At 38.6% G+C, this 25,822-nt stretch overlaps 1 protein-coding gene across 2 annotated transcripts in view; it reads right to left on the bottom strand.

Annotated features, from left to right (window-relative positions):
* The window catches only part of cers2b (ceramide synthase 2b), a 43,672-nt gene that overhangs the window by 2,237 nt on the left and 15,613 nt on the right, over positions 1 to 25,822 (bottom strand). The window contains exons 2-9 of one of the 2 annotated variants that reach the window (XM_056257913.1): positions 18,853 to 19,029; positions 15,305 to 15,422; positions 15,103 to 15,221; positions 13,533 to 13,590; positions 13,384 to 13,434; positions 11,973 to 12,065; positions 6,976 to 7,104; positions 6,422 to 6,528 (exon numbers count right to left, since the gene is read on the bottom strand). In XM_056257913.1, the coding sequence (XP_056113888.1) occupies positions 6,422 to 6,528; positions 6,976 to 7,104; positions 11,973 to 12,065; positions 13,384 to 13,434; positions 13,533 to 13,590; positions 15,103 to 15,221; positions 15,305 to 15,422; positions 18,853 to 19,025 (848 nt within the window). In that variant the 5' untranslated portion in view covers positions 19,026 to 19,029. The remainder of the gene's footprint in view (positions 1 to 6,421; positions 6,529 to 6,975; positions 7,105 to 11,972; positions 12,066 to 13,383; positions 13,435 to 13,532; positions 13,591 to 15,102; positions 15,222 to 15,304; positions 15,423 to 18,852; positions 19,030 to 25,822) is intronic. The other variant, XM_056257920.1, reaches the window with a different exon arrangement.

The following is a 25,822-nucleotide window of genomic DNA, read 5'->3' as shown; positions in this document are numbered from 1 at the left end:
CTGGCCTGAACACGCCGCTTAGTTTCGGTTTAGATGAAGCACCTCCTTCCGAAATGTGAAATGTGCTGTGATTGGTTAGCTGGCCCAGTGTCTTGTGATTGGCACGCCCCTAACCATAACCGCGAGCTCTACTGAGATGTAAATATTAAGGATGCCAACTTCAAACCAATTCAAGCCTGATTTAGACTTAACAATGTTAACAAACAAGAGGATCACGCGGAACGATTTCAAGCACGGACTTTGCAAGCACAGATTTCACAGGACGTTTCAGAGTGGCATGTTTATAATTTTCTTATACTTTTTCAGTCTTTATCATGATACTTGTGGGGAAACTATGGTAATACAAACAGTAACAGTAAAACCTAAGGAGCGGTGAACCATCTTACAAAAGCGTCTCTTTAACATAGCGACAACACTGGCCCCTTTCACACAGCCATCCCGGCAAATTACAGGAAAATTGGCAGAACGAATTTACTGGTAATTTCAAAAATGTGCTGGTCACACAAGCAACAGCGTTCTGTTTTTTTTTGTTTTACCAGTAATAGACAATTCACACATCAGTCACAAAATACTGGTAAACTCTGTGATGATGTCATTAACTGGAAGTTTATGCCTTGTTCCAGGAGAAGGCTAGTTATTTTATCATATGTGACAGTATCACTAACTTTTATTGACAAATCTCTTTATCCGACCGGACGAGCAGAAGCGCTTTAGTTTCAGTATCACTGAAGACATTTGTAAACAGTGATGAGTAAACGCGTCATAATTTTATGAATGGCCCAGAGCCGTTGCTCTATCAACGGCTTCTGATTGGCCCATATAACTTCTTACATCAGCGCGTTCTGACCTTGTACGTGCAAAATACCGGTAATCTTCATTCTGTGTTCACACAGCGCATATACTGGTAATTAACTGGTAATGTTACAACTTCCCGTATTTTTGAAATGGTCCTGTTCACACATGATCTGTTACCGGTAATTTACCAGTAAAGACTGTATGTGTGAAAGGGGCTACTGTCTTTTCTAACGCAGCGCTCCCTTTTTTTGCATATTCTGTGGGTGGGGATTATTTAAATGAGTAACTTTATGACTTCACAAAGGCCGGAAAAAAATGCGTTGTAGTTCAAACAAGTCATTCGTTGTAGTTCTTGAAAATTGAATTCTGTTAAATAAAATATCTCCCTTTGGAGTGGACTTTGAGCTTTGTAACCTTGCAGATCTTTTTTATTCTCAAACAGAAACATTACATACTAACTAAAGTGAAAAAAGTGAAAAAGCATAATAGGACCCCTTTAAAATGGCTTAAAATAAAGTATCAAAAGCAAGTAATTACATTATATAAACAATCAACTTTTGTACATTATTTATTATAACAAATGCCTGCAGAGGTGCCAACGGCCTGCCGATTGTTGTTACACTTTACAGCATGATCAAATCCTTGTTTAATATTGGCCAAACAACATTTAATTCAAATGTCCATTTAATATTTAATATTTGGACACTTCTTTACGATAAAAATGCTTCAGCCACTGTAATTTCTTGAACAATGATATTGCGATGAACAACAATTTGCATATTTAGAAAAATATTAATGTATTCTCCTGTATTGGCTTAGGGTTATAAATGAAGGTGAAATGTGAAATGACGGTGAAATGACGCATGTTGCGTTTCCAGATGTACGACCGTTATAAGCAACCCAAACTCACAGGGCACACAGAGAGTTTATCAACCGAGCTGCTGAGACGCATGTAAATGATAACAGTGCAACTTCGCGTCAAACTTTATGCGTTCCCAAATGCACTTTTTCGGAAACCTAAACAAACGGCACATGCAGAGACTGAGTTTGTGTGGAGCAGCGTTTACTGTGAACAGAGCCGCTCTGAGACGCTGGAAGAAACACGTAACCCTGCAGGCATGTCGAACTTCACTCTGAAACCTGCAGTGTGTCACAGGCCGTTTCTCAATATGCGTTCTTGTCTGTACTTGTGTTCTTGTGGACTTGTGAAACGTCATCAGTCACTGCCCAAGTACTGTTCCAATTCAAAGTTCACATCTAGCCAAGTCCAATTCAAATCCCCGGATGTGTTCTTGATCCGCCCCGTTTACCGAGGATGCATCAAGAGGTGACTTCAAGGTGCGGACTTGAGACAGCCAGGCATCCCAGAATCCATCTCGCACCAACCAGCAAGCGTCAATAGCAGAGGAGAAAACCCACGTAATATCAAACTACTACTGTTATTGTGTCATGAAATTTAATTTTATGAGTGTTTCAGGCGAGAATGTGGTTGTTTAAAGCTCAAATCTGTGGTTTATTTATAAAGATAGCGCCTATTTGAAAAATTTATCTGACGTTTTCGGAGTTGTGACATCCAGGCGTTCACCGGGTGTTCAACGCTCATCAACCCCGACTGGAACAGCTATTCCTCAGCTAATGCTTCTGACGTTTGCCGCTGGCTCAGATGTCTCTAGTCTAGTGGATAAACTTGACGTATAATTCGTCTTGTGTATAAGTCGATCTTTGGTCTCATTAAACTATTGTTTGTTCCATGGCAAAAAAATCCTTTTTGGCTGAGGGCAAAGTGAAGTTTCATAACTTTATATATTTAGGCTATTTAACTTTAACTTTGTAGCCTAGCCTATTAGAGAGCTTACTTATGTTTGAATTGTTTGCCTTATTTATCATTGTAGATATTATTGATCATTAAAACTGACATTTAACAAAAAGAGACATACTTTAAATATATATATATTTTTATATTTATTTTAACATTCTCTTCACTATATGTACAATAAAATAAAATGACACAACCCTGTCTCTGTTTGTTAAATGTCAATAAAAATCAATAATGTTTCATATTTTTAAAATGAAAACAAAAAGATCATGTTCATGTTGTTATAAATATATGCAGTGAAGATAATGTACGCGTTGCCAGCCTGAACCACATGGCCATTAGGCTACTATGTTTAAGATTTTTAAATGAAAAGAGGCAGAGTGGTGTTTTATAACATATTTCGTTTTATTGTTGACGAAAAGAGGCTGAGTTGTAGCATATTTCGTTTTATTGTTGCCTAAAATATACATAAAGAGATAACCGGAGTAGCCAGAGCATGCTGAGTGATGCGATCAAGAACGCGCTGTTCCATTTGCAGAATAACCGGACTTGCGTCCTCTCGTCCTCGGGAGTTCGTTCTCCTGAGTCGAACTTGGCAAGTCCGAACTACCAAGGACGCAAGTCCGAAGTTTGCGTACTTGGTATTGAGAAACGGCTACAGTCACCCCAGTCACATGTCTTCCTTTGTTCTGTTTTCCTGCCACTCATCTGTTTCTATGGTTACTGTCATTTAGTTCATCATCTGTTCCACCTGTGTCTAGTTAATCATCATCTGCGTCACCTGGTTTCTGTTAATCTGTGTTCATCAGTGTTTGTATTTAGTTCCTTTCAGTTCAGCCAGTCTTTGTCCGTTCTCAGTCTTATTTAGTGTGTGTGTGTTCATCCTGCCTGTCTGTACCTGTTGGAATAATATTTATAGTAAAAGTTTGTCTTGGAGCTTTTTGCCTATTCGTCTTCTTCAGCCTACACCACACCGTGACAGAGTGCATATATTTATTTAACTGAATAAAAAATTCAGCCTGTAAAATGTGGCTAGTGGGAGTGACTGTGTTACACGCCACTGCTGAAATGTCAAGCCCTGGTTATGTGACAGCAACTGTAAGAGCCAATTGAATATCTGAACAGTTTGTATATGAATTATCATCTCTTTGCTTCTTGTTGTTTGTTTGAGGTAACAGTAAATTTAAGGTGCTGTTCTATATTTTTATTTTGTAATGCAATGTATTGTAATGCAAATTATATTCCTGTATTCATGTCTATTTATGTATTTTCTATATTATTTCTTATGATTTTTCTGATGTTTAATTCCTGTTGTGTTTCTCTATTAGCCGCTCCTACCTATTTGAATATACATGTTGAGACCGGTTTAGACTTCTTTCAGTCGGACTTTAGGATTAAACTTGTGTTTAAGGTGTATAAGACAACACAAGTTTTTATTTTATTTTTTTGTATTTTGTGGTTTGGTTTTTGATTAAAGTCATACTTTTTCACTTTATGATGAGTAAGAACTGTTCTCCTGCCATGTAACATTAGCTCTGCTGCAAAACCTAGTGAGCCGCCTTTCTGTCTACTGCCTACATAGGGAGCTGCCTTCTAAGGCATCATACTAATTTGCAATGATTTACTGTATTACACACACTTCGTAGTCTGATGGCTAAAACAGAGATGCTCAGGAGGAGCTTCTTTCCTCAGGCCGTCAGACTACTCAACTCGGACATAACAAACATTGCACTTTAAGGACTCTGATGATGATGTTTAATACATGGTACTGCACTTATGCACTTTACTAGTTAGTTTTAATACTATTTTAAAATTGTTACATCTTTTAAATAATATTTAGGGTATGTTTTTATTACACAGTCGATAGGAATACCAGACTTACATTTCACTGCTCGTTTTATGAACTATAACTGGTATGTGACAAATAAACTTTGAACTTGAACTTGAAAACTTACTTTGTCTTTGTTCTCAATCAAACAATTTAACACCTGGCTTTACTTACACTCACCTAAAGGATTATTAGGAACACCATAATAATACTGTGTTTGACCCCCTTTCGCCTTCAGAACTGCCTTAATTCTACGTGGCATTGATTCAACAAGGTGCTGAAAGCATTCTTTAGAAATGTTGGCCCATATTGATAGGATAGCATCTTGCAGTTGATGGAGATTTGTGGGATGCACATCCAGGACACGAAGCTCCCGTTCCACCACATCCCAAAGATGCTCTATTGGGTTGAGATCTGGTGACTGTGGAGGCCATTTTAGTACAGTGAACTCATTGTCATGTTCAAGAAACCAATTTGAAATGATTCGAGCTTTGTGACATGGTGCATTATCCTGCTGGAAGTAGCCATCAGAGGATGGGTACATGGTGGCCATAAAGGGATGGACATGGTCAGAAACAATGCTCAGGTAGGCCGTGGCATTTAAACGATGCCCAATTGGCACTAAGGGGCCTAAAGTGTGCCAAGAAAACAACCCCCACACCATTACACCACCACCACCAGTCTGCACAGTGGTAACAAGGCATGATGGATCCATGTTCTCATTCTGTTTACGCCAAATTCTGACTCTACCATCTGAATGTCTCAACAGAAATCGAGACTCATCAGACCAGGCAACATTTTTCCAGTCTTCAACTGTCCAATTTTGGTGAGCTCTTGCAAATTGTAGCCTCTTTTTCTTATTTGTAGTGGAGATGAGTGGTACCCGGTGGGGTCTTCTGCTGTTGTAGCCCATCCGCCTCAAGGTTGTGCGTGTTGTGGCTTCACAAATGCTTTGCTGCATACCTCGGTTGTAACGAGTGGTTATTTCAGTCAAAGTTGCTCATCTATCAGCTTAAATCAGTCGGCCCATTCTCCTCTGACCTCTAGCATCAACAATTTTCGCCCACAGGACTGCCGCATACTGGATGTTTTTCCCTTTTCACACCATTCTTTGTACACCCTAGAAATGGTTGTGCGTGAAAATCCCAGTAACTGAGCAGATTGTGAAATACTCAGATCGGCCCGTCTGGCACCAACAACCATGCCACGCTCAAAATGGCTTAAATCACCTTTCTTTCCCATTCTGACATTCAGTTTGGAGTTCAGGAGATTGTCTTGACCAGGACCACACCCCTAAATGCATTGAAGCAACTGCCATGTGATTGTTTGATTAGATAATTGCATTAATGATAAATTGAACAGGTGTTCCTAATAATCCTTTAGGTGAGTGTATAAAGTATAATCTAGCTTATATCCACAGAAACACTAGCCTGGTTAAAACCAGACCATTCTCAGTTGTAACTGAGTTATGGTCTGGCAAAGCGTCATAGACAAATCATTTCCAGAGGGCCGTCACCAACGGACGTCGCGGATAGACCTAAAACCAATCAGAGCGATGAAGGAGATGACGTATGCAGAGCGGCGGAGAATCTCTGAGTGTTGTTCTTTGCTCGGTTTTTAACAAAAAGGAAACGTTCAAATCACTTAAAACAGACGCGATAGCTGATTCGAACGAGTGATGTTCGACGGCGGCATCCATCTTTGTAATGTAGGCTACAAAATCTGCTTCAAAGTCCCAGCGCTGTCGTCATCGTGTAAAGCCCGCCCCAACGTTTCTGATTGGTGTCTCGATTTCGACGGATTGGAAATGGGCTTGAATGAGCTCTTTGCCAGACTAACTTTCAGAGCAAATCTAAATTTGCCGGAAGTTGTCTGGGTTTTCCCAGGCTACAGAAACACACAACAACTGTATCATAATCGAAACTGGTGATGACAACATGTGTGTGGGGAGAAATAGAGAGAGAGACAGATGAGATGTGTACCGGAAAGGGAAGATGATGAGGCGTGTGACGATGAAGATCGCAGCAAACAGGATGAAGATGTAGTTGCATGCGTTCTTCCATCTCGCGTAGTTAAACATCTTAGCTGACTGAGAGAGAGAGAGAGAGAGAGAGAGAGAGAGAGAGAGATGATATGAGGGAGAGAAACTGATGTGTATAGAAGAGATAGAGGGAGACAGAAATGGTTTTTCTACTGATCTGTTCTTTATCCAAAACAAAAGTTTGGGGTCTATAAGATTTTTGTAATGGTTCTGAAAGTCTCTTATACTTACCAAGGCTGAGTTAATTTGATCAAAAATACAGTAAAACGACAATATTGTAAAATATTATTGTAATTTTAAAAAGCTGTTAAATATATTTTGTAAAGGGTAATTTACTTCTGTGATGCAAAGCTGAATTTTCAGCATCATTACTCCAGTCTTCAGTGTCACATGACATTTTAACCACTAATATTCACAACATCTATCCTAGTCCACTCTCTTGACAATATCACAATGACGTCCCATTGGGTCTCTGTCTCTGGTTGTTCTACTCACCTCTAGTAGATAGTCAGCTGAATCATGCATGAACATGATGAGCGTTCCCGCTCTGATGTAATTAACACACCAGGAGAAACTGATCAGCATGATGGTGGCCACATGATGAATGATCTGCTCTTTGAAGTCCTGGAAGAAAGCGTAATATAATGCTGATATCTTTATACCATTATGAGATGTACATACTACGCCTCTCATTATAAAGACAACAGTGCAATAAAAAAGAACTCAATCATGATCCCTGACTCACTAGTTTATAGTTTAAATTACACACAGCTAATACATTTCATGTGTTTAAACAGTCATTTCAGTTGTTTATCATTTTTTTCCTTTCCCATGAGGTCCAGTTATAATGTTAGTCAATATATCTTTCATAATTTTGTTTATAATGACCATTTTCCACCCTCCTTGAGTGGAGTTGTGTGAATATTAACATATATTTGAACAGTATTTGAACGAACTCGATGTTGCAACAGAAACTATGACATGGACATGGTTGCTCCTTTGCGCTTAAAGAAGATTAAGGAAAATAGTATAACACCGTTGTATAACGAGCACACTCTCGCCCTAAAGAGAGCAACCTGAAAAAATTTTGCGCAACTGGAACAAAGCAAAACTAGAGGTATTTCAAATTTCGTGGCAGGAAAGTGTTATTGCATACAGAAAGGCCTTAAAAACAACTAGATTTGCTTACTTTTCGACTCTCTTAGAAGTAAACAAACACAACCCTAGGTATTTATTTGATACAGTGGCTAAATTAAGGAGTAATAAGGCTTCAAATTCAGACGTTTCCAAACAGAACAGCAGTAACGACTTTATGAATTTCTTTACTTGCAAGATTGATACTATTAGAAAGAAAATTATAATCATGCAAGCGTCTACTATCAGATGTCATGTTATAGACTCCCTGAGGAACAATTCCATTCTTTCTTTGCTAAAGAAGAGGAAGAATTGCCTAAAGTTGTTAAATCACTAAAGAACAATCACAACTGTGTTCCTTTTAAGAAAGAAATGGAATCTGCGAGGATTTCCAGTTAGGATAGACCATTACAAATGATTTGCTCTTATCATCCGATCGTGGATATATCTCTTTATTAGTGTTACTGGATCTTAGTGCTTCATTTAATGCATGGTTCATGGTTCAAATCATGCTTATGGTTCAAATCATACTTATCTGACTGTTACTAATTTGTAGCAGTAAATTAAGAGGTTTCATATTGATCACAAGTTCAGTACAGGGTACGGCAAGGCTCAGTACTAGGACCGTTTGCTTTTCACCCTGTACATGTTACCCTTGGGAGATATCATTAGGAAGTAGAGCCCGACCGATATATCGGCGGGCCGATATTATCGGCCGATGTTAGGCATTTTCCGATAAATGAATATTTTTAAAAATGCGGGTGCGGTGATTCATGTAAGGGTGGCGATGCCAATAAAGCACATAAAATCTGTCACAAAGAACTGACAAAAGTAATGATTGTGAATACATCAAATATATTTAATTGTTTATTAATAACGAGTCTTTTCAGTCAGTGTCGCTGCAAAGTTGACAACGCTGACTCGCGATCTTCAGTGAACACGCCAGAGAGAAATGCACATTTAATACGGATTACAGAAGAGGGCAGTCTGTCTTTCGCTTTGAATTGTTCTGTTTAAAACTAGACATTTCAATTTAGATATATGTCTCAGAGTCAGGTCTATACGCTGAGTTTTCGGTTCATTTATGAGACGATTTGCCGTTCACGCGCCGGCGCCTCCGTGTCGAGATTATCTATTGTCTGCTATATTTACTTCTTATTTATTAAATCCAGGCAATTTGTTGATGAAACATTTATTAAAATTAAGATACAATTAATACAAAACGAAATTCGCTTTAATGAAAGGCTTTGTGCTTTCTGTTTATGGTGAAAGTTTTAAAGCACGTTAGTGACGCTTTCAGAGCTTGTCACATCCGTAACATTGTTTTTTTCCTCATAAATGCGAACACGAAAAATAAAGTAAAATGAATATTTTATGTTCTGTTGAGAGCCAACCCTTCTTCATCCGGTTGGTAGTAGCATATTAGGCTACTTTTGATTTGCGCAGTGTAATTCACAGAATTGTTTTCTCTGCTACCAGCCTCTGTCACGTATTGTGTGAGCTTGTGATGGGGAAAGCGCGCAGAGGAATCCTGATTATATTGTCTGCTATAATTACTTCTTATTTATTAAATCCAGGCAATTGGTTGATGAAACATTGATTAAAATGCGTTGCGCGAGCGACAAATCTCCGACAGTAAACTGATGCCCCATTCTGCTTTGTAACGACGGGCGCTTTCTTTTTTTTTTTACTTGTTTAAAAATAGTATAAAAATACTGTAGGCCTACATATGTAATTAAAACGTTATCATTATGATATTTTTAATTTATTTTTAGTAAAAAGATCTGAGTTCTTCCTCCACTGGTAGAGATTAGAGGAATTAAGACTAAAAATAGAAGATAATAAGGTTTTGTCAGTGACACTTTTGATATATTTATTGATACAAGTTATGTTTTATATAATGCGACTAAATTAAAAGACAAAGTCGTTAGTGAAGATTATGCAACAGTATTTAGAATATAATATAATATAACATGCAATGCAAACTAGTTTGGTTACAGCTCAAATGTATCATTCTCATTATATCATTCACCCTGTCTCCATTACATTTATCACACTCACGCATGTGTTTGATCACCACATTTGAGTGATCATTGCAAAACATTTATATATTTATTCTGTTTGTATACTGTGTATTATAGTACCCATCAAATGTTTGTACACACCAATAGGAAAGTGTGTCCAAACTTTTGACTGGTACTGTACTATAATACACATACATAATATTGCTACTGTATTATAATATATAATATCGGCCGATATATCTGTATCTGGCTTTTTTTTTATCGTATCGGCATCGGCCCCCAAAAATCCATATCGGTCGGGCTCTATTAGGAAGCATGGTGTTTAAATTTTTTCGCGCCCTGACGTAACATACCAATTCACAAAATTAACAGAATGCATAGTTGGATATAAAAAATTGGATGCCTAGTAATTTCCTACTACTTAATAAAAAAATTAAAAAACAGATTCTAATTATTGGACCAAAAACCTCTGCATGTAATAATCTAGAATACTGTCTAACACTTGATGGAAGTCTTCGTCATCAGTTAGGAACCTAGGTGTGCTCTCTGATACCAATCTTTCATTTGAAAGACACGTGTCTAGCATCTGTAAAACCGCATTCTTCCATTTTAAAAATATATCTAAATTACGACATGTGCTCTCAATGACAAATGCAGAAAAGTACCTCAAGGCTACATTATTGTAATACTCTACTGGGTGATTGCCCTGCACGCCTAAAGGGTTAGTTCAACCAAAAATGAAAACTTACCCTCATGTCGTTACAAACCTGGAAGACCCTCAGACCTTTACCATAACATTAAGATTGAAACGCTGTAGTCACATGGACTGGGGGGGTCAGAAAGCTCTCAAATGGTCTGCGCGCCCAGCGCATTGTCTAAAAGGTTGTCCCTATTCTCTTAATGAGTAATGGGTGTGTTTTGGGCGCAACGTGCAAAAAAACAACCAGAGTCTCATCTCCCATTCCCTTTGCTATTTGCTATTTTTTTAAAAGATTTCTATTTACATGTTGGAATTTGTGAAAACCACCATATCTTTATGCACATAATATTAATCTTTTACATTGTAATCCTTTTATTTTTTATATTTGTCTAGTTTGTGTGCTGCTGTGCGTCTCTGTGTGTGTAATAAGCAGAGTGTACATGCGTTGTGGACCCGCCTATAGGCGCACATTACTAACGCGCTCTTTAAATAACAAAAAAAAAATACTGCGCCATTGACTTTAGACCAGGTTTCAGTTGGTCAATGGCGCAGTCTATTTCAGTTCCTCAAAATAGCAACACGCCAACAATGCACCTGAACACACCTTGTTTTCAGACCAGCAGCCCATGGGTGCATAAATAAGGCGCAAATGTATTTGCTATTTAAACTTCAACATATTAACTTCAAGACTTTTTAAAACTTCAAGATATTTAATATTCAACAATATAATTGATATGACTGTACTGACGCTGTTGTATGAGAACTGAACTGAGCTGGACGGTGACATCATTTTTTGCAGAAGTGCTTTATAGATTGAATTAACTAATTTAATAATTGATGACCTTTAAAAAGGATCTTAATCAACACTCAACTGACTTCAGCTGAACAACAGCAGAAATGCATCATTTTCCTGTTATCACTGTAAAGCCGCTTTGAAACGATCTGTATTGTATAAAGAGCTATTAAATAAAGGTGACTTGACACTATAAATGAACCCTTACAAGCTAAGTTGGTGGTATAAAAGTCCACATCACAGTTTTTAACTGCCATATGGAAGTAAAATAATGACAAACTGAGTTGCAACTTATTGCATTTACAGTGCTTGCATTTTTTATGCATTGTATTTTCTTGGGCTTGCATTTTTGGGGGCTTCAATTCAACATGGTTGCATATTTAATCTGTAAATATTCAAAAGGAAACATTTTAACACACAGTAGCATTTTTAAAAATACAACAATAAATAGGCCTATTCACAATAATTTAAAAATATTTTTATTAAAATTACCACTACAATATTTAATAGGCAATTTTTTTTTTTTTTGCATTATAAATTCACTTCCACAAATTCAGGTTCAAATGTTAATGTGTGTAAATGTTTTCCTTTTTCTGATTTTTTGCATCTACTTTTTTTTACTAAAAGTAGCACATGGAAACATATTCTAAACATATGTCATAAACCTTGCCGCAAAAACAAAACATCCTGCAGTGATTCCCATAAACTGCTGCTTTGAATACTGTTCTGCTAAAAAAATAAATTTCACAATAACTAGGTGTTTGAATAAAACGATTCATTGAGATGCAAAGATGAGGTTTGCAGTGTGATATGATGACGGTATGACTTATGGCAGACTTACTTTACGTTTGACATCAGATGCCACACTGAAAAGAAGTGAGGTGTAGAAACCCAGTTCCAGCATGTAGTACCAGTACTGAGACGGCAGGAGGATCTGAATGAGATACATACAGTTCACTGACTCAGAACTTTCAGCAATCTGTCATTTGATGACATGAGCTTTACAAATAATGTGTAAATTATCCTAATTTTATTGCTTATCAACAGACTTTATTGTTATCACTTGGCTGCAAATTCAGTTAGATGCTAATCATATTACTTGAGTAGAAGTGGGTGATATGACCAAAACCTTTATCAAGGAATTTATATCACATTTACGGTATCATTTATCATTGTACTTCAAATCTTAAAAGTATATATATAAAAAAAAAAAAAAATTGTACTTGCAGATAATATAATATTAATGAAATATAAGGCCCCTTAAGTGCAGTTTAAGACAGTACACTTACATGACCATGTTTCTTAAGACTTAAATGCATTTTTACAAAGTGCACTTTGCAATAATGTGAAATTAAAAGGTTTACTTTAAAGTACATTTTAAATATGCTTTAATAATCGTTTGTCGATAAAAAAGTACACTTATTTGATGTGTTTACTAACATACAAAAGCACATGTAAAGTTCTTTATAATTGTAACTGCCGTGTGTTATTCAATATTACGGTACATATATTTGAAATGTACAACATGTTCACACTTCAGTATGTTCTTTTAAAGTATATTATTTCCAGTATTCCGAAGCAAACTTTTTTCACAAGGGTTTCTCTCTTTATTTTGAACTTGATGGGTGCTAACAAAAAGATAAAAAAAGAGCTCCTATTCAAAGCTATGCAAATGCTTGGTTCTTATTCACCATATATGCAGCCCCTTACGAAAAAGAAGTTTATTCAAGTGTCCTATTAGTATACTTCTTTTAAACTAAAAATAAGAAAGTACTTCTCAAAAATATACTTTATGTACTTCTCAGAAATATACTTAAAATTACACTTAAGTGTACTTGACTTATACTGAGAGAAAAGTTCAAGTATATTTGGCCTGTACTTGTACTTTTGATATCTCTACTTTTGATACAGATATACCTTAAAGTATACTTTTATATACTAAAACTGGGCCAATTTAGTCCCAAGCAGTATTGAAATAGTACACTTACAAGTTTACTTCAAGTACACATTGATATTAGTATACTTACTACATAAAGTATACTTAAAAAGATACTTGAACATTACTTAAGTATACTTCATAAAATTAACTTGAAGTATACTTCTTTTTCTTAAGGGGTTTGTTTCTAATTGTTGTACTTTTGTCTACAGTATATTCTATTTGATGGAAATTACAAGATGCCCTTTAAAAAATGAGCAGCTCTACATGATGTCTGTCTTTAGTGTGTCATGTTTATAAAGGAGATATAACTCACCAGAGTGGGGAACCCTTTCCACATCTCCTTTAGATCGTACAACCAGGGTTTCTAGAGAAAGAGACAGAGGAAGGATTGTGTTATGCAATAAATCAGCAGAGGAAATAAAATCAGAGAGTTAAAACAGGCTGAAACTGCCAATGACTTACGTCTATCAGTGCAACAAGACCACCAATGAAGGCGAGAAGATAAAAGGCGAATCTCCAGCTATGAAAGAACAAAAGGGTCAAGGTTTAGTTAGTTAGTACGGTCCAGTTATTCAATGCTGGTAGATGCTGGGGTCTTTTTTCCATGTATGGGCATTCTAAAGAAAAGCTGTGTATAAATATTCTTCAAGTACTGTAACATAAAAAGACAAATATTTCATTATATTACAAGTTAGTGATGCACCGAAATTGATAACTGAAAGTATTTGGCTGAAAATTAATTCTTGGTTTCAGAAAAAACTGTTCTGGAGGGCCGAAATCATTCACTGAAATGATGACGTTTACAGGTTTTTTACAATCACTACGACCAATTTCCTGTAGCTCAATAATTAACTCTAGAGAGAAGCAGTTTAATAAATATAAGCATTATATTACATATTTATTATATTTTGACAACCTGTTGTCTTGATGTTTGAAAAAATCCATCATGAAAACAAGTTTTTATTACAGCCACCATTCAAATGATTATATTTTAACAACGAATTGGAGGAGAAACAGAATTATATCATTAAAAAGTCTTGTATGAGATCTAAAGTGACCCTATTATGCTACTTTAAAGGTTCCTAATTTTGTTTTAGAGGGCTCCTACAACAGGTTTACATGCATCCAAAGTAAAAAAAACCTGGCCTTCAACTCATTTCTCAAAGAGTCTGAAAAATATTAGTTTGAACTTCATTCTCCCAGTCTGTTGTGATTACCGCTTACAGCGAATGTCAGAGACGAAATGCCTATTACCATATTTAAATTTCAGCTTCCTCAGAGCTCGATACACAGTGACGCGAACAGTAATGACGATGTGGGTTTTTCAGTATCAATTCCAGCTCGAGTCCTCATCCTTGTGAAGTACATCAAAGTGGATTTGCAGTGATGAAAACAGCATATTCTCGACATGTGGACAACACGAATCAAACTCTTCCAGGCCTCAGCTAAAACTACAGTGTTTGGGGGCGGGTCAAAGTAGATGTGAAAAGTTTTGTTTCAGTTTCGGTGTTTCTGTATAAATAAAAAAAATCCACTAATTAGATTTTTTCACCACTATTTGATCAGTGACATTATTCAGGGTTGTCCCGCACTATTGAGATGGGAATGGAAATGCTACACAACTCTTTGGTTACTATAATGCACATCCTAAATGCATAGTTTCTTGCCATAGAATTCAATGCATTAGGCTTTAAAACCTGACATGGGTGTGTCAAAAAAACGTGCAGTGCTGTGGGCCTCCGGGACCAGGATTGAAAACCACTGCACGTGAAAGAGCCTTTAAAAGTTTTACTAAACACATGAATAATTGAATAAGTGCCAAACACCAGAGGGAACACTTCAGAAGACAGTCGCCTTTTATACAGAATTGACTTAAGCTTATACACGGGCAGTTCACTTAGAGAAATTACTTTTAATAAACCTGCCTGTAATCTCACACATTAGCAGCTAAAGCTCATCTTATTGTGAATGGTCCATGGTGACAGGACTATAGAAAGTGCATGTGAAGAACAGGGTGTTGGTGTGTTTTTACCTGGCCTCACAAAACTTCTTGAGAAGCTCGGGTCTGTCTTGATTCCTGCGCCGCCTGAACCAACACTGGACCTGTCGCTCTGTCCATCCCGTCTGCTTGCACAGTTTCTCAACTGAACTCTGGATGGTAAAAACAAAATGATAGCTGTTGTGGTAGTGTGGGGAAATTTGTGATTCATTTACAAGTGCAGAAGTGTACGCACCTGTGGGGGTTTTTTAGTTGTGTTGCAAAAGTAGGACTCCAGTGTTAGGTTGTGTGTAACTCGCCTTCTGACCGTTTCCTTAATGCCCAGCAGAGAGGCTACTGGTGTAGCAACATATCTGAACATACAGGGACAATTTTTTTAATACTTTTATTCTGCAAGGATGCATTAAATTGATAAAAATAAATGTTTTTAAATTTTGTATTTAGGGGGGGGGGGGGGGGGGGGGGGGGGTCTGACAGAGGGAACCACCACGGAGGAGATGATGGAGGGAGGAGCCAGGAAGAAGACGAAGGCTGGAGGGAACATATAGCATAGCCCAGATGAAGGCCCACGGCAGAACTGATGGTGTGAGGAGCCAAGGTGGAGTCAGAAATCCGACCACCAGCGGTGGAGCCAGAAGAGTTGAAAACCTGGGCGGAGCAGAGGAGACACAGAGACCGGGCGACACCATAGGTCCTGGAGGCCGAGGCAAAGCCTCGTCCGAAATATTCGCATATAATAAATACGACCTCACCTCACGTTGTGTCAATCACGTTTACACACTACCTTGGAAACTTTCGTCGGTCATAAAAAATTTTGGATCGGGTTCGATTTTCTGTAGCAAAGAATTTTGAGAGGTGTTTTCGACAATTCAGAGCCACCGAATGATGAATTTGAAAAAACGCATACTAAAATTTCGGACTCAGTGTGCAAGGACCTTAAGGCGGAGCCGGTGGGACTGAGGACCAAGGCGGAGCTAGTGTTACTTTCGTCAACGAAAATTATAATAATAATAATAATTTATTACATTTATATAGCGCTTTTCTCGGGCAGTCAAAGCTTTACATAGAAGGGGGGATCTCCTCAACCACCAGCAATGTGCAGCATCACCTGGATGAGGCGACGGCAGCCATATTGCGCCAGAACGCCCACCACACACCAGCTTACTGGTGGAGAGGAGACAGAGTGATGAAGCCAATGAGTATATATATGGGGATGATTAGGAGGCCATGATGGACAGAGGCCACTGGGCAAATTTGGCCAGGATGCCGGGGTTACACCCCTACTTTTCGAAAGACATCGAAAGGGATTTTTTATGACCACAGAGAGTCAGGACCTCGGTTTAACGTCTCATCCGAAGGACGGTGCTCTTTGACAATAGTGTCCCCGTCACTACACTGGGGCATTAGGACCCACACAGACCACAGGGTGAGCGCCCCCTACTGGCCTCACTAACACCTCTTCCAGCAGCAACCTGGTTTTCCCAGTAGGTCTCCCATCCAGGTACTGACCAGGCTCAGCCCTGCTTAGCTTCAGTGGGCAACCAGTCTTGGGCTACAGGTGGCGCTTTTCCACTACACAGTACCAGCTCGCCTCGGCTCGGCTCGGCTCGACTCGACTCGCCTTTGTTTGGTTTTCCACTGTGTAAAAGTTGTACCTGTACCTGCTTTCGGGTACTTTTTTTCGTACCACCTCCGGCGAGGTTCCAAGCGAGCTGAGGCGAGCTAAGCCGATACTAAAATGTGACGTGAAAACAATACCGACTGCTGATTGGTCACAGAGAATCTGCGTCATCATTGCACGCGCCAGATGGAGTATTTTAAATAGTTTGGCCAGAGATAGTTACTAAACTTACTACTATTATTATGGCAACTCGGAAGAATACGCCGTGGTCAAACGAGGAGGTGCAGACATTCCTTTGTTTGGTTGCCGAAGAGAGGATCCAGCGAGAGCTTGATGGGGCAACGAGGAACGAAATGCGTCGCTATGACGACCGGGTACTATTTGTGGCGGTACTTTCTGCAATGGAAAACGGAGCGAAAAGCGAGCCGAGTCGAGGCGAGCCAAGGCGAGTCGAGTCGAGTCGAGCTGGTACTGGTAATGGAAAAGCGCCAAGGGTGTTATGGCTGCTGGCTATGACTAAAGCTATTATGACTAAATATCGTCGTCAACGAACCTTTATCACATGACGAAAACGAGACAAGACGCAAGACGCAACGTAAATGCTGGTCATGTGACGATGACTATAAATGTATAATGCAATATTGTTGACGAATAAAAATGAGACTAAATGTGGTTTACAAAATAAAAACTATGCTAAAATGTCTCTTCATTTTCGTTGACCAAAACGAGACGAGACGAAATGTTATAACGTTATTTCGTCTCGTTTAGTCGCGTTATTATTACTATTTTGCACTATTTCTGTTTCCTGTGTCTCACTTCAGGGGCGAAATCAAGTCGCACTGCGCAGACGCAGGTGACGTCACTTCCTCAAGCCCCGCTCACAGCATTATTTAGAAGATGCAGCTGCGGTGAGTTAGTTAAGTTAACAAACAAAGTTAAGTCTGACACAGAGAAAGGGACCAATGGCCGGCCAGCCGGGGTTCGTCTTTGGGAGAAAAAGAAGAAACGACATTTTGGAAAAACTTTCATTACATAGAAGTGGAAAAGAAAATGGAATGTATTTTGTGGCGGTGAAAAGTGGCGGGCTAATGCTCCAGGTCTGTAGTGGGCTCTAGGTCCGTGGAGGATTTGGGATATTGCCAGGGGAGGACTGGAATAGACAAATGCAATCGGGAAAGGGGGTGGATAGTCTCGAGCACGTTCCTCGTTCATTTCCTCCACAACAAAATCAGAACCATCCAGCCACAGAACATAATTGGTGCACTGGGCTACTGATGTGCTATCATTTCCCGGCAATAGGAAGACATACAGATGGTTATCCAGCCCTAAAACATACTTTGAGTATGTGTCTCCTCCAAAAATTCCTCCACGTACCTTTCCAGGGGTCAACCATTTTGACCATTTAAATTGTAATAATTTTTTACAATATTCCTGTTTTTGCTGTATTTTCTTCAAATAAATGCAGCCATGGTGAGCATCTTTCAAAAAAAAAAAAAATCGTACCCACTCTAAACCTTTGAATGGTAGAGTAGTATCTGCGTATAGATCATTTTATTATCCATATTTATCGTCTATGGACCATTGTAGTATGTATTCCATTTATTGTACTTTCTTTTACAGGCCTGTTTTATTTATTTCATGCACTGTTTTCTTGTTTTTTGGACTGTGTATTTTAAATGACATTGCTCTTTTGAAATGAATTGGTAAATTTGACCCTTTGAACCCTTATTTGATTATTAGTTAGAATTTTAGAGAGCTGCTTCACAGATGATATATTTCTGTGTATTATAGTGCATTGATTCTAATTCAGCCTCTTATTCCTTATCTTTGATACTCACAGTAATAAAAAAGAATTACATGATAAATGAGAAAGAAAACGAGATGAAAGCAAAGACAGCTTAGGATAAGAGAGAGAGAGAGAGAGGGGTGGGAGAGTAAAACGAAGGGAGTGACGCAGGGAGAGAAGACATAAAAGAAAAAGCATGTCGACAGAAATAGAACTGAAGACCTATTTATAAGCATGCCAGACAGAGGCCGAGAGAGAAAGAGCTTATCAAATATCAGACAAAGAGGAAAAACTGAAAAACTCTCAGACGTGGAGGGTATACAGTTAAACAGAGAGGAAAGGAAAGATGAGTGTAGTGATGTAGCTTTGAACCCACCTCTCAAAGACTGGTCGAACAGCCATAAACAGGACGGCGATTGGCAATGCCACCCACAAATCCCGTGCCTTCGCATAGACCCGCCCATCACGGTCCTCCAGGTCAGCCCATCCCAAACCCTCTGGGAACCACAGACGCTCCTGCCAGAACACTTCACTCATCCACTGCAACATACTGCTGTACAGAAAGACACAAAGATGATGATGAGTCTATCTGTACGTTTGTCTGTCTGTCCTTCCATCCAATTATCCATCCATCCATCCATCCATTAAAAAACGGTCTCGGAAAAAGTGGGGCCTTAGTGTCAAAATCCCTGCTCTAGATATGGCTCAGGTCTCTGTGGGACCTTTTTCACCCATTTTTTGCTACAGCAAGTGAAAATGGAGCATTTGTGTCTGGAGCAGAAACACTGCAGGACGACAAACACAAGAAAAATATCAGTGTCGCCTTAAGCCCCTTTCACACAGAGATTCCGGAAAATACACGGATAAAGTGACCCGGGGTTTGACCCGGGTTCGTTTGATTTTGCTTCATTCACACTGCCAGTGATTTGCCGGAATCAGAGAGCGCGTTCACAAACAACCCGTGTATGTTCCGGAAAGACGCGTGACGTTGGATGTGACGGGTCTCTACTTCAGTCCAGTTTGCAGACATTTTTCCGTTCTTTCTTGTATCGATGACGAACACAAACTTTCTTCTAGAGTAACTGAGTCGCACGATAACTACGTCATTGCAAAGGCTCGTGAATCCTCACTACGACACACCCCTTATACGGCATTGGTTCTGGCTTTTGTTCACACAGCGCGCGTTCCGGGTCTGAACACGGCAATGTTACTAGGTCCGCAACCCGGCATCGATCCCGGCATCAATCCCGGGTCGTGCTTGCGTTCACACAGAAGGCACTCTGGCAATTTGCCGGGTTCAAAGCGCTGTGTGAAAGGGGCTTTAGCAAACACAACTGTGTTATAAAATCTGATATGGGTACATGTACTGGGCCATGTTAAACAGTGACATAACATAAATTCATACAAAGCTGTTTTAAAACATCTTTTAACCATTTAGCTGCTCACAGATGTTTTTGACTCCTAGACAACTACTATACTGATGGATTTACACTCGACTTACACAGATCATGACAGATCACAGGCCTCAAGTGGGTGGAGTGACTGGTTAAGTTACAACCTCAGAACAGACCACAGTTGATCTAGATAACCTAAATGTTAAGTTAGAATGGTTATTTTTGTCATTTTAAATAGGACGAGCATGTGTGCTGTATGACATTACAGGGCAGGGGTCTTGAAATCAGACTGAGGCAGATGTGATGTGATTTGTGTGATCCGCCCAGATGTGATGTGGTGGTGATGACTGGTGGCCTAATTATTACTAGCGCTTGCTGGAAACATGTCCAAAGGGGGAAACTCTATTTATTCACTCACACTGTTTTTTTTTTTTTCCAATCAATTGTACTGACCAAATTCAAACATGTGAATGTGTGATTTCTGCCAGTGCTTTTGTTTTTACAATAAGCATGCAGCTGAATTTTCAAAGTTACATTTAAAATCCACTGTGCTTCTGAATGAACATGATGCTTCTAACTATTACTCATATTAAGGGTTAAGAATTTTTCACAAGCTCAAATAGAAAGTTTTAAAGTTCAGTGTGTGCGTCATCCTGCAGCGTTTGTGCTCCAGACATGATCAATCCTCACATCAAACGGCTACAGTCTGAGCTTCAGCCACAGACTAGGTTAACCTGTTAACTGTCACCCCCCTTTTTTTTGCATAGACATAAAAATCACTATCCAAACTTAAATGGTTGTAATTCAGGAATGCTTTGGAATATAGACCTATGGCTGGTCTTGTTTTAAAGAAGACATTTTCCAGATTATTGTAGAAGTCTAGAAATGATAAAAAATGAAACAGAAAAAAAGTTATATAAGTTTGAGTTTATGAAATTGTGTAATGTAAAAATATAATTATTAGTGAAACCAAGCCATAGTCAAATTAAAAACTAAAACTGTGAAACTACATGGTGAGTGACTGTACATTTAATGTTTTACGTATGCCAGGGCTAAGCCTACATCTGCACTCAATGGCTTTACAACACAGAGAACTAAGATGGAGAACACAGAGTGGAAGGATGTGGTCAGTCACTGATGCAACTGACTGAAGCACTGGAAGATTGTAAAAGACGTAGCACGGGAGGATTCGTTGTTTCTGAAAACACAAAACTTTGCAGGTTTGAAGTGTCATAGTAACAGACCACTCAGGCAGGAAAATGCTGCCGGACCAACGCATTCAAAAACAACCTATCTCACACATACATGATATAATAGTGCAGCAGTTTATGGGAAGGATTACACAGTCGACAGCAAAGAAATGATTGGGAAATGTGCATTTGTAGTCCGAATGAGGAAATATCTCAGCAGCAAATGAAGTACTTGATGACATATGGCAATCGCATAAATTAGTACTTCCTTAAGAAATAAGTTGTACATATACAAATCACAGTTCGCTTTACTAATTTAAACAATGTAATAATATAAGGCAGAAGCAATGAGCTCATTGAAGTAATGAATACTTGTTTGTTAACAAAAATGATTATGACATAGAAAATTGTAGCATTGGTGCATGTTGATTCAGAGTTTGCGTCATCTGAATTCCTTGCAGGAGTTGGCGCCGTCTAATAGATTGATGAAATCTGTGAATCTGACCATCTGATGCATATTGCACAAATAAACTGAAAAGCATCATTTGGGAACTTCTGAAATTTGGGGTCCACAGGTTTTAACCAGACCAGGAATATATTTTAGTTTACCGCAAATGCTTGTCAGTACATTTGGCAGTACCATATTTCAAAGAAGATTTAAGTATTGTATCTATCAATATCATTTAAAGGCACAATATGTACGATTTTTTCACCACAAGAGGGCGCAGTTTCCAACAATAACAAAGGCGTAGGTTGATGACGCAGTGATGAGCTGAATGATGGGACTTGCTGTCAAGCTGATGGATCTAATAATGTTTATGGATGAGTGCAAACATTCATGTTTTTTAACATTACAGTGGTATGAAGCAGGTCGCGATTGCTAAAGAGACAGATATCACACGCGAGTCCCGCGGATATAAAGGAATAAGGGCATTTAATTCTACCGAACTACCTTGCGCAGTGCTGGATTACTCACATAGGTCAGTTTATTAGACGAATTAAACTTGTGAGGTAACGCAGCGCTGCTTCACTTGGTCTAACGTTACACTATCACACTAGACGGCATTTAAATGTGTGTTGAAAGTTATAATGTTATACTACGTGTTAGTTCGTTTGCTATACGAAACTAGCAGTAAGCTAGATCAACATTAGAATAACATACTGACCATATTCTAACATTTCATCAAGTTGAGCTAACGTTATATAACATTGATTTGTTTTATGTACATTTGCTCACCTGTCTAATGTCAAGTCGTGACTCGTTAAGCTCTGTCAAGTCCAATATATTGACCCTCATTTTAGTTCTCCTTGTTTGTCCCAAAGTCTGCTTGCCATGGTCTATGTTTGAAAGAAACAAGAACTGCGTGCCGCTAAACGCTACGCACTACGCAGTTGTCCACGTCTGTCGCCATGGTTACGTCATGGCTATGGCAGTATGAACGGAAACCGAGGAGAGCGCGGATATTGCGTCATTGACAGGTGACATTTTTTCCCGGGACGGCCACTTATTTACAATTGGAATTTCTCTGAAAAAATAAAATCTTTGGAGACTTTTGGGATATTGTAAGTACACAACTGCAGGAAAATATATCACATTGTGCAAGTGATTTTTGGATATTTTATTACAACATTCTTACATATTGTACCTTTAATTACATATAGGCCTGGTTTCAGGATTAGGCATTAGGATATTTAAATAGCTTTTATAAAAGTACCTTAGAAAAAAACATATTTTAAGATATGCCAGTGCAAGTTGCTTTCAGTTAAAACAGCTCAAACATGCATTTTGGTCTGGGACTAGACTTAGGCTGTCTGCGAAACCGGTGGATAAAGATTAACTTAAGTGTGATTTTTTGGTTTTTTACCTACTCAAGTTTGCACTTAAGTATATTCTTTTAGTCCACTTAAACCCCGTCACTTTCTTACAATCGACCGCAAGCTCTTATTCGTTTTTGAGTGCCACACCCACATTCCAAAAACTAATCAACAACCAATGGAATCAATCAAGGAGGTTTTAAAGCATTGTCTATTTTTGATGGACATTATCAATCACCAGAGCAGTAAACGACATGTGACTGATCACTCTATACTAGAGCTCCAAGTGCCGTACAGCTAGTGAAGTGCGCAGAGACACTGATCTGTGTTTCGCTGAGAGTGTTTCCTCTCGCTGACCCCTCTGAGAGGGCAAGCTCAACCAGATGTGGCCTTCATTGTTATTCTCCACTCACACAATCCATCACAGAAAAATAACACGACACCATTCAGGAGATGAGGAATGCATTCACAGAATTCAGACAAACGTGATGGGATTAAACATAATTCATTCATTTAAGAAAATTAGTCTTGAATTGTTAATGAGTTTCCAAATGTTTGGTCAAACTGCTAGAACAGACACATAAAGGAAAAAAGCTTGTCAAAGAATCCACCCGGTTTAGGTGAGTATAGGGCAAGTGCTCATTTAAAGGGATACTCCACTTTTTTTGGAAATAGGCTCATTTTACAACTCCCCCAGAGTTAAACTGTTGAGTTTTACCGTTTTTGAATCCATTCAGCCGATCTCCGGTTCTGGCGGTACCACTTTTAGCATAGCTTAGCATACATCATTGAAGTGGACAAGACCATTAGCATTTCTAAAAAAAAATGACCAAAGAGTTTCGATATTTTTCCTATTTAAAACTTGACTCTTCTGTAGTTACATCGTGCACTAAGACCGACGGAAAATGTAAAGTTGCGATTTTCTAGGCTGATATGGCTAGGAACTATACTCTCATTCCTGCGTAATAATCAAGAAACGTTACTGCCGTACCATGAGTGCAGCAGGCGTAATGATATGACGCAGCGCCTGAAAATAGGCCACCTTCCGTCAACACAACGGAACTATTTTCAGGCGCTGCGTCATATCATTACATATCATATCGTTTACACCTGGTATTTAAGATGCGTTTTTGGTCGATCGGATCACAAGTAGACGACGGAGACACATTTCAGTTTATACCTGGTGTTTAAATCTGTTTTGTCCACTTTCAAACACTTCTGTCCTGATTTCTTAGAGGGGAGGGTCTATGGGCTGGTAAATGTATGGACTTTTTCGCCCAGAGACGACGGAAAAACATACGGACGAGCAGCAGCTTTTGTTTCTGCTCTGACAGCCGCAACGCTGTGCTTGGTATGTTTTTCATCTTCAAACCAAACTTGGGTCTTCAGCCGATGAAGTTTAAATCCCGTCTGGCAACAGCTCTTCCCATAATGTTTACTCATTAGGTCAGTAGGCGGAGAGAAGACGGTCTTTTGCGGCTGATCAAACAAATTTGACCACATGAGCTTCTTCTCTACGAAAGCAATCCGGTCAAATGCGTTTTCTACCTCTGGAAGTGGTCGAAAGTGGACAAACTCAAAACATTTTACACCTGTATATAGATTCGTCCACTTGTGATCCAATAAGACAAAAACACATCTTAATGCCAGGTGAAAACAGCCTAAAGATGCCATGTTTAATTTGAGAGCTACAGCACAGAGAAAGATGATCAACAGTCACAACTTAAATTTCTTTCTGTTCTTCACCTAAAACTACTTTGGCTACTCCAAATACTTTTATGGTGCTTTTTGGAGATTGTAGGTTCATAAGTCACAATGAACTTTGTGAGTTCATAGGTTCTTCAAAATTTCTCACTTTTGTGTTCCACAACAGAAAACAACAACATACAAGTTTGGAATGATATTAGAGTGAATAAATGTACATCGTTTTCACTTGGGTGAGCTGTTCCTTTAAATCCCATGATTTACATTTACATTAACAGATGACAGTTTTACAAAACAGAAGTTGGATCGGTGACATTGTAGCACACTTCTGTTTAAAGTTTAGGTGCTGTTATGGCCAACACTGATCAAAATCCTGACACATTTAATCTCTCTCGTCATCTCTAGGCTATTTAAGAACAGAGCACTGTAATTCAATTTACTGTACCTCACTTCAAATTATACCTGTAATGTATGTAGCAGAGAGTGCCCTTGTGAAAAATAAGTGCGCTTAATTGTATTTAATGTGCACTTAGTGTACATCAAATCTTAAAAGTTATTTTGTTTAAAACACTGTACTTACAGATAATATATTAATTAAAGGCAAATTTAAAAAAAAAATCACGGTGTGTGTTAGCATTGTTGTACCCGTATTTCAATACTGAAAATATCTGGAACGCTTTCAAATTCTCATTTTCTGCAGTATAGATACACAATACCAGTTGCACTTTCTCACTCTCTGATCCCTCCGACAGCGATTTGACACACAAACCCGCCTCCCCTCACTCACTCGTATCATTTGCTACGGATGAATATTGTTGCTGTTACAGGGTTTGAATTTCGACAAGGGATTGTGTGTATTGCGAATCATTTTACTCATTCCCGCAGATTTTCTGCTCACACCCAAAGTGTGTGCACATAAAGCCGTCTCCCAGTCTAAATTGATTTCGTTTTTTTGCTTCTTATTGTGCTTAAAAAGTCAAACACAAAATAATACAGAAAATACACAAAATGCTGGTCTTACCAAGTATTCACATAAACACAGTCAGTTTTAAGCAGTGGTGGAATGTAACGAAGTACAAATACGTTGTTACTTTACTTAAGTACATTTTTCACGTATCTGTACTTTACTTAAGTAGAATCAATAGTGCATACTTTTTACTTTTACTTCGTTACATTTTGCAGCAATTATTATACTTTCTACTCCACTACATTTCTACAACGTTCTGTTACATTTTCGTTACAT

The sequence above is a fragment of the Rhinichthys klamathensis genome, unplaced genomic scaffold (genome assembly GCF_029890125.1).
Source record: "Rhinichthys klamathensis goyatoka isolate OS25496 unplaced genomic scaffold, OSU_Roscu_1.1 h1tg000006l_1, whole genome shotgun sequence".
In the NCBI taxonomy this organism is placed as follows: Eukaryota; Metazoa; Chordata; class Actinopteri; order Cypriniformes; family Leuciscidae; genus Rhinichthys; species Rhinichthys klamathensis.
This window is presented reverse-complemented; position numbering and strand designations above follow the sequence as displayed.